The sequence below is a fragment of the Mus caroli genome, chromosome 4 (assembly GCF_900094665.2).
Source record: "Mus caroli chromosome 4, CAROLI_EIJ_v1.1, whole genome shotgun sequence".
NCBI classification, from domain to species: domain Eukaryota; kingdom Metazoa; phylum Chordata; class Mammalia; order Rodentia; family Muridae; genus Mus; species Mus caroli.
The window spans coordinates 50,397,861-50,408,056 of record NC_034573.1 but is presented as its reverse complement, the minus strand read 5'-3'; the positions used below and the strand labels follow the sequence as shown (position 1 = coordinate 50,408,056).

At 42.4% G+C, this 10,196-nt stretch overlaps 1 protein-coding gene across 1 annotated transcript in view; it reads left to right on the top strand.

Annotated features, from left to right (window-relative positions):
• Frrs1l (ferric chelate reductase 1 like) overlaps positions 1–3,786 on the top strand; it is a 29,642-nt gene extending 25,856 nt beyond the window's left edge. The window contains 1 exon segment of the mRNA XM_021161565.2: positions 1,329–3,786. Coding sequence (XP_021017224.2) covers positions 1,329–1,501 — 173 coding nt within the window. The 3' untranslated portion in view covers positions 1,502–3,786.
• The last annotated feature ends 6,410 nt before the right edge of the window (positions 3,787–10,196 follow it).

Here is a 10,196-nt window from a genome sequence, read left to right as displayed (position 1 = left end):
GGGTGCTCTTACCTGCTGAGCCATCTCACCAGCCCTCTTTTCCTTTCTTTATTCTTTCCCTCATCCCTGTGGTTCAGTCATGTTTGTGTACAGATGAGGTCAGAGTAAGATATCAACTGTCTTCCTTTATTATGCTCTGCCTATTTTCCCTATTTCCTTCCTTCTTTCCTTTTTTCTTCCTTTCTTTTTTTTTTTTTTTGAGATGGGGGTCTCTCTAAATGGTCTTGGCTATCTTGGAACTTACAACTCACTGTGGTTCACCTACCTTCCCAGTTCTAGGATTCAAGTGCCCAGCTTACCTTATTTCTTGAGATAGAGTCTCTTACAGAACTGGAAACCGGCCTCTTTGGCTATACCAGCCTGCTGGCCAATGACCTCTTAAGACTCTTCCCTGCCTTTGCTCCCCAGTGCTCAGGTAATGCATTCATACGTACACACTCGGCTTTTTACATGGGTGTTGGGGATTCAAATTTATGGCCTTGTGTCCTCATGCTTGCAGAATAAACAGTCCGACCTACAGTGCCGCCTCCCTAGCCAAAGGCTAGCTCACTCATAATAGCCCACAGGCAATGACAGATGGCTTCCACTTATGTGCTGTCCAGAGTTTCTGATCTGTATCTGCAAGATTTGGGGCTGCGGAGGTAGCTCAGGGAGAGAGCATTTGCTTAGCGTGCTTGGAGCCTTAGGTTTACCACTGCCCTAAAGATTTGAGGAGGCAGAATCAGTAATGCTTGCTGTGTGTATTAAAAATATCGCCTGTCCCCTCTCAGACTGGAGAGATTACTCGGGTTAAGATCATATGCTGCTATTGCAGAGAACACAAGTTCAGTTACAAGTGCCCGTATCAATCAGGTCTCCTCTCTCTCTCTCTCTCTCTCTCTCTCTCTCTCTCTCTCTCTCTCTCTCTCTCTCACACACACACACACACACACACAGAGTGAGTTAAAAATAAAATAAATCTTTTTAAAAACTTAAATGTTTAAAAAAATAAAAATACATTTTTTTTTCATTTGAAATCAAGAAGTTTGAATTTATTAGAGACAAGTAGAAACCCATTCAGTTCACACAAGTAAATATTAAGACTGGCTGCCACAGGACAGAGAGAACAGTAGGTTGTCTGATCTCGGGGTGACTGCAGATCAATAAGAACTCTCTTGATGTAAAGAGAAACGATTTCTGTGCTCTCCGTCATATGAGCAGTTGCAGAGAGTTCTGATGATGGCTCTGTACCTGAATCCAGATTTTATAAACATATGCATTTAGTGTTTGTCTCTGCCCTTTAATTCTGTGCTGCTTTTGATGGGTCCTCCCCTACTTCTATGTTAAAGGCGCCATCACTCGTCACGACATAGACTCTCCACCGGCTTCAGAGCGCGTTGTCAGTATTTACAAGTACGAAGACATTTTCATGCCGTCGGCTGCCTACCAGACCTTCTCCTCGCCATTTTGTCTGCTTCTCATTGTCGCCCTGACCTTCTACCTGCTGATGGGAACCCCTTAACCACCGCCGCCAGCCACAGACTAGATGGAGTGAAAAACCTTCAGTATATATTTTTCAGTAACCGCCTGTATAATTTTCGCTTCTATGATATAAAAACAAATCATGGTTTCAACATTTTCGTGAGAAGAAAAAAAAAAAGCGCAAGCCTTTCTCCTAGTCAGGCAGGATTGTCAAGGCAACGCTACTTTCGGGGAGCACTTAAAACATTTGCAAACACTTCCAAATATGTTCTCTGTTTGAGCTTTACAATGTCTATGCATTGGCTTGGTAAAACTGTGAGGGCCTTCATATTGATTTAAACCCAGACAAAGGGTGCCTTTTGCTGACCCACGTGTCTCACAGCCTTGGCTAACATGATCAGACAACATACAGTAAGGTAGGAAGAACTAGACATGGAAAGTAGACCTCAGAACAGTCTTGGCTTTGCTTTCAGTCCTGAACAAGAGGGTCACTTTGCATGTGGCCGTGGAGATCTTTATAGGATGTCATGGTGTATCATCAGGCGCTCGAGAACATTTCTGTAGAGCGTAAATGCTTTTAGATAGTCACACGGTTGGTGGGGAGTATGGGAGAGATTCTAGGGATAAGCGAGTGGTTTGTATTTATCTAAAACATCTTCTCAATTAGTGTGGAGTTATGGAAAAACGATTTTATATCGCTGTTAGGAAAGATTAAAAATGTGGATGTCCCTGAAGCTGTAAAATTATTATAATGATTAAAAATAGAATTCTTAGTAGTTAGAATTTGCTCTCGTCTGCCACTGTATTCTACCAAGTAAGGTGTTCATGGGTGACTGTAGCCAATGGTGTTTTTCAAGTACGCTAAGTATAATTGAATATCCATGATAACTGAATAGTCATCTTAAGGAAAACAAGGCATTTTAATCATATATCAACGTTTTTAAAGGCTGTAGACACCAGCAGCAAAAGATGGGGCAGGGGGCCTAAGGTAAATGTACCAAGAGTATATGTTTAAAATGTTCAATTCTTTGTTTCCTTTTGTCAAAAGAGCCAGAGACTCTTTTAGTCCAAATACCTATGCTAGCAGCCTGCCAAGAGGCGAGAGTGTAGCTGTGGGCGCTTACACCGCTGGGCCAGTCCCATCGTGGCATTCCAGAATTCTCTGATTTTTTTCCCATTGCTTCGGAGCTGGCTCCAGCTTTATAGGTGAGCAACAGCAGATTATAGTTTCTAAGATTGTCTCCAAGATTCAGGTCAGAGGTGAAGGTCTGCGTGTGGGAAAGTGTTCAGATTCTTCTGGGCTGGCGCCAAAACAAAGTAAGTATTGCTACTTTGTGACACCGTCCACACCCGGTTTCCAACTAAGGGTTCAAGCAGAAGGCCTCACCTCACTCCAATTATCTCTTCACTAAGCCCTCTGGTCTTACTCAGGCTTGGCTCCAGCATGGCCGTGCACCAGCTTTGCAGCATTAGGGGCTGGTTTAGAAGTGAGGGTTGGGAGTAGATAGAGACACCCTTGTAGTAAAATAAGAAGCCCAATATTTTTATAACCCTCATGTGTACAATAGTCGATCTACAACTAGCAGAGCCAATAGAGACAGACTTCAGTTATGAGTAGGAGCAGAGCCCTTGTGTTCACATCATGTCTTCCAAAACATAAATGACAGAATCCTTAGTGACTTTGTTGGTTTTGCTTTTCCATGGACATCAGCTGGCATTTTCAACAATAAATCATTGTCCTAGAATAAGCATTTATAGACTAGGGATGCATTGCAACGGTTGACCACAGAGAGCCTGATAGGCCTGCTGAAGTTAAAAGCAGCTAAACTCAAACTAGTTCATTCTTACCTACCGTAAGAGAAAGACCTTCACCCCTNCACTCTTTCTCTCTCCTCCTGCAGCCTCCTGACTCCTGGCTGCTGCTATCTCAAGCACACACCACAGATCGGACAGTGCGTTTTCCTTTCTAATATGATGTTTGTCCTGAGGGAGAAGCCTATCAATGGTTTTTGCTTAAAAAGAAAAAATGCCCAAGTGGAGTATAAGTGGCAGAAAAACGTANACTAGTTTAATGCACTTATCTTGCAAGAGGCAGCCTAGGTTAAGGGAGGCGACATGACTTTCTCCACCTCATGCAGAGTCATTAAAACTTCTATTAAATAGAACCTGCTATCCATACTTAAACCAACTGGGTGCCTTTGCCTGCCTCCTGGTACTTCACATCGAGTAGAGAACTTCTTACACTGTATTTGAGGAAAGAAACACAGATTAAGAAAGAAAGAAAGAAAGAAAGAAAGAAAGAAAGAAAGAAAGAAAGGAAGAACATTTTCTCTTTTTATTTAAGGTTTATTTATTTCTTTTATGTATATGAGTGCTCTATCTGCATGTACACCTGCGTGCCAGAAGAGGGCTTCAGATCATACTGTAGATAGTTATAATCCACCATGTGCTTACTGGGATTTGAACTCAGGACCTCTGGAAGAGCAGACTGTGCTCTTAATTGCTGAGCCATCTCTCTAGCCCCCACATTTAACTTTGTATCACTTTATTTTCTGCTTTTAAAATAATTTTAGTACTCTTGTCTTCTCTCTCTGTCTCTCTCTGTGTCTCTGTCTGTCTGTCTCTCTCTCTACTCCCCCCTTTCTTTTCAGCACTGGGGACATACCCAAGGCATTGTACACTGAGCTACATCCCCAGTTCATTTTAGGACAGCTAATGATTTTCAAACTAATGTGTAGAATAGATATGATTGGAAGAATGCATTGGTTAATTTTTAAATATGACTTTTTTACAGACTTGGTCTGTCTTACAGCATGAAACTCCATATAGTGTGACACTTCTTGTCCCACTATAGTCAAACATGCATTTGGAGAACATTCAGAAGCCACATTCAGTTACCTTGGGTTGGTTTCTGTCCTTAAAGAAACCAGAATGTTTGACACCTGAGGATGGGTTTCCATCCCAGCAGAATCACACTTTCTTGCACTGCCTAGATTCGGGATTTTTGTCTGACGTGACATTAGCATTGAGGTTGAATGNCATTCTTTGTTCTAGCGCAGGAGTTCTTACAATTTTCTTCTAAGGGTCCAGGCTGTAAATATTTGAACTTTGAACTTGTGTTGCAGCTGCGCTACCCTGCTCAAAAACAAACAAGCATGGCTGTGCTTTAGTAAAACAACTGAAATTCGAGCTTCATTTACTTGGCAGATACCAAAAGGGTCTATTAAGTTTCAAAAGCTATTGGAAAATGAAAAAAATTTTTTTTAGTTTAAAAAAAAATTTTGTAGTTTACAGGCTGAACAGACACAGGAAGTAGGTTGGGCTGGGCTTGTGGACTCTGGTTTTCCCACAGTGGCTTTAGTCATGGGCCTACTATTTATCCAGTCATTTATAAAGCATATCATTAGGAACTTATCATTATCTAGATGTAAAACTATTTTTTTTTTTTTTTTGGTTTTTCGAGACAGGGTTTCTCTGTATAGCCCTGGCTGTCCTGGAACTCACTTTGTAGACCAGGCTGGCCTCGAACTCAGAAATCCACCTGCCTCTGCCTCCCGAGTGCTGGGATTAAAGGCGTGCGCCACCACGCCCGGCGTAGATGTAAAACTATTAAAGTTGGGGAATAATTTGTTTTAAAATGACTTACAGTTGGTTTGCTGATATAACTGAATAACATAGTGGCATCCTTGCACATGTATGCTATCAAGTGTCTCCTGGAGTCGGCACAAAAGAGGTAACAGTGAGGAACGTCTCGGTCAGCAACAGCTTTGTTTTGCCTGAGGTCTGGCAGCCATTAACGTGTCTCACTGCGGGGCTACTCTTTTGGTGAACATTTCTACGCTTAGAGTAATTTATTTCCATGTAGAATTTTTTGAAAGAAATATCATATGGGCATGAGAGTGTTTTATACATGTTGCACATATAGCTCATTTAATCAAACAATGCGTGGGAGCCAGCATACCAGGTCACCTGCTAAGGTGACTGTAGTTGACTGCTGTACATCCATCCATCCATCCATCCATCCATTTTCTCCATCCAAGTGCATAGTTAGTGAGCAGGTGGATTATTGTCAGTGTGTTTATATGTATATACACTTTGTACATATGTGACAGATGGGAGTGTATTTATACATAAACATGCACACATGCGTGAAGGCATACCATGAATATTAAATATTTTTGTCAGGGTTGGCTCTTTTTCTGATCTCTTGTATAGTTTAAAACTGGGAGATAAAACATTGTGTGTGTGTTACAAGCATACTTACCCTTGAATTTTTGTTAGTTCATAGAAAGGATTCCTGGATCTTTTATTAAGCCTTGACTCATCGTATTCAACCTTATAGAAATCATGAAGAACGTATATGCACTGTTGCTTAATTTAACTTTTCTGTATGGATAACTGGCATGTTACATGGTAGCCTAAACATGTTTTAAGTTGCATTAATTTTCCTCCTCTACTTTATCATTCACTGAGCAACTTGTGTCGTTTCAAGTTGGATTTCCTTGTGTCTTTATTTAGCAGATGACTTGTATATGATTTCCTTTGCCTGAAAATAGTAGTTAGGGAAATAAGAGCTTAAATATGCCTGGCCATGGAAAACTTATGTAAATCTAGCCTGGGGCAGGGGCGTGTTCTGTTGAAGAATATACCAATGACCGGGTAATGTTTTCAGTTTTCTCTCAGATATTTGCTATTAGGTGAGTAACAGTCCAGTCGGATTCTTCTGGAATGTAACCATTCTCTAAGTGTGCTGAATAGTCAGTGGGTGTGGCACTCCCGGGTCACTAAACGCGTGGTGCTGCTTCCTGGACTAGAATGCCCTGCCCCCTCGCCCGCCCTGGAAGAGTGACTGCAGCTTCCCCACACGCCTTACCCCCACTGATGCATCGACATGCTGGAGCAGTCTGGCTCCACAAAGTACCAATACAGTTTTTTTGAGACTGCCTACAAAATACTATTTTGTTAAAACTGCCTTTAAATAGACACCGATGGGTTATATTTGTTTTATAAAAAGTTGTGTACCTAATGTTCAATCGTGATTGATTTTGAGATTATATATAAATGTATATTTATAAGCCTGTCTTATGTGGATTTTTACTCTAAGAAGCGTGNCACATTACTAATAAAGATATGGGTTTCTATTTATGTAAAGTCATTGTAGCAACACTCCTAACTGCTACCTGAGTGGTGATCCTGTTCATTGGCCACCATACATACTTTTAATCTTTAGAATGTTAATGTTATACTCAGAATATATTAACCAAGATGAAACTTTAAAAACATAAACCCTCAACATGATTTGAAAATCTTCCTGTTGATATAATTAAAACTAGTTTATAATTCCTTATGCCTTTGTTCTGGCGCACTCTTTGAATTTTCTACTTCTTTTGTTTGGGTGTTATTTACTTGGAGATTTTTCTTTTCTCCATTCTTCCTGAATCCTTATAGATCTTGAGAAAGATGGCAACCCATCTTGTCTGGCAACGAGGAAAGCTGTGTTGCTGAAGTCACCTAAAAGTCCCTGAAACAATATGTAAAAGTTAGTTTAGGGAAAGCTTCAGTTTGCTGCCTTAACAAGCAGTAAATGGTGGCCTATAATCTCATTTCAAGTGTATCAGCCATTGTATTGCATATATCTGGCTTTAAGACTTTCAATTTAAAAGTCCTTACTTAAAGCTTAGTTTCACTGAAGAACAAGTAGAGGGGTTGGTGAGGTGTCTCAGTGGTTAGTGCACTTGCTTGCTGCCATGCCTCATGACCTGAGTGTGTGTGGTCCTCAGAGCCACCTGGTAGAAGGAGAACTAACTCCCACAAGTCGTCCTCTGAGCTCCATGCACTTGCATGTGTGCACACACGCTAAGTAATCAAATGTGGTTTAAAGGGGAAGAACAGGTAGAGTATAGCTGTCGAGGCTAGCGAGTCTTGAGGAGGAAGAGAAATTGCAGTAGCTGAGCTCCTGATTCTCCTGGGACTGGCTGAGAAGCTATAGCGGCTACGGTGGTACCGAGAAGCTCTTGTGTAGTTAAAATCCAGAGCAATCCAGAGCAGGGGGTCCTCCCCGAGCTTGCAGGCAGGAAAGCAGGCGAGGATATTGAAGTTAAGATTTAAGCTGTGGTGGGCTGAACGCGTTTCCTTAGTATTTCCGGCTGAAGCTCTAATCGCCACTGTGATAGCCCGGGAATTTGGCATACAGGGTGTGACTGACGAGGAGGTGGGGAAACTTCTGTGATGAGATTAGTGTCTTTATATGAAGAGACAAGAAAACCCTTGTCGGGGGCTGGTGAGATGGCTCAGTGGGTAAGAGCACCCGACTGCTCTTCCGAAGGTCCAGAGTTCAAATCCCAGCAACCACATGGTGGCTCACAACCATCCTTAACGAGATCTGGTGCCCTCTTCTGGAGTGTCTGAAGACAGCTACAGTGTACTTACATATAATAAATAAATAAATCTTTAAAAAAAAAAAGAAAAAAAAGAAAACCCTTGTCAGAACTTGATCGTTCTGATTCCTTGGTCCTTGACCTCCTAGTTTCTATGTCTATTTGCGCCATCTACTCAAAAAGTAATTTTGGGAGAGCAGCCCAAACTGACAAAGACAAAGTAGGCAGTGGATAGAGGGATCCCCAAGAAAGGAGAGGACAATGTAAGGAGAAAGATCAACAGGGCCCAGGCTTAGGAATGTGACCTCTGTGACTTAATGCTCCAAGGTATGCTAATCAGATAGTGACATTCCTCCACCCACCAGCTTCCTGGGTTCAAAGAGTGTTCATTCAAAGAAAGTCACCCTGACCATTACCGGAACCTGCTATGCAAATGTGCAATTGTTAGGGGCTCTTAGAAACTGAGAGTTAACAGGAACAATTACCAGGAATTCCTTGTGACTCTTGTGACTTTGCACTTCCTTGGGACTCTTAACTGATACCTTTGGTATTTTCCGACAAAGCCCTCCCCACTTCCTTGAGTTGTGGTTTCTTCCTTTAAATACCCCCTTACCCAGCTACTCGGGGCGCCACGGTCCTCTACCCCTGCGTGGTGTATGACCGTGGGCCCGAGAGCGCTCTTGAATAAAAATCCTCTTGCAATTTGCAGCAAGACTGTTTCTTGTGGGTGATTTTGGGGTGTCGCCTCTCCTGAGTCAGAACGTGNGGGAGTCCTCACGTTGTGGGTCTTTCAAACAAAAACACGTTCTGAGAATGTTCTCTCCAGGTGAGTGAGTGAGTGACACTGTCGACTCTTCTCCTTCCCATAAGGTTCCAGTGATAAATCAGTGTTCCAGTCCACCAAAGTTCCCTCAAGTAACCAATATGTTTATTAGGCTTACTTACACAGCATGAGTGAGGGGTTACCAGCAGGAACATGGGTGACTTTAAAACAGAGGTGCTGGGAGGGAGGTCTGAACCCAAAATGAACAATGGCTGTGCAGGTGAATCCTCACTCAGTTAACCTCCCTCAGCCCATATACTAGCTCTATTGGGAGACCATAAGCATTTTGTGCAGAATTGCATACAAATATCTGGGAGGGTAGATATTCAGTGAACCTTCCATCTTTCTGTGAAGGAATGCCATCAGACTACAAGGCTGGCTAGGATGGTCTGCACGCAGGCAGAGCTGGTCTTATGAAGATGGTGGTTGCTCTGCTCAGAGGGTAGTCCTGTGCAACACAAGTATTTAGCACACTCATGGAAGGGTTTGTAGAAACACTTGGAAAACTCTATGACAGGCACATTGTTGGGTAAAGACTCTCGCTGCTACTGTTACATCTTGAAGGTTGTATTTATACAGGATTTATACAGGGGGAATGAGTGGGCCACAGATTGTTCAAGAAACAACTTTAGGCAGGGAGTCATTTTGAGGGCTACTATCAGGATCTCACCATGTCCCCTCCCCCTCCCCAAGTAACTACAACAGATACAAGGCTGAGAAAATACCTTGATTCATACAACTGGGATGTCAGGAGCAGCGTGCTCTCAGGGTCAGCTTATTGGCCTGATCCTGTTCTAATTCCACTGTAACCAGGATACCCAGGAGGCTGGGCTTCCCCAAGGAAGTTGTACTTAGTGATGACACCAAAGAGAATCTTAAAAGCATGGCCTACTAGAAGACACGCACTAGAACACAACATGCCCCATGAGATTTGAGCGGACTTGGGTCCCTTTTTCAAATTTAGTTTAGGTTGTTATCAACCCCCCAAACAGCACTCATCTCAAAAGGAATAAGACATAATTTTTCTGGAGCAAAATGTGAGTTATTATAGCCTAGGACCATGCACTCAGGTTGCCCTAAAGGACACACTTCAGAATAAAAGTGGTTACAAGAGGTTTTTATTAAAGAACAAAGGTCACTGGGCAGTGGCGGCACACACCTTTAATCCCAGCACTCAGGAGGCAGAGGCAGGTGGATCTCTGAGTTCGAGGCCAGCCCAGTGTATAGTGCAGTTTGTCTTTGCTGCTTTGTGGGTTTTTCCGCACCCTCTAACCACACCCTCATTTCAGCCCATCACTAGATAGGAGAGAAAGAAGGATAGAAGGGAAAAGAGAGAGATAGAGATCCCTGAATCTAATTTCTTCTTGTTTTCTCTTTGCTTGTAGCTGGTCTTTGCTACTTTGTGGGTTCTTCTCTTTCCCATTTTTTTTTTAAGATTTATTTATTTATTATATGTAAGTACACTGTAACTGTCTTCAGACACTCCAGAAGAGGGCGCCAGATCTCTTTACGGATGGTTGTGAGCCACCATGTGG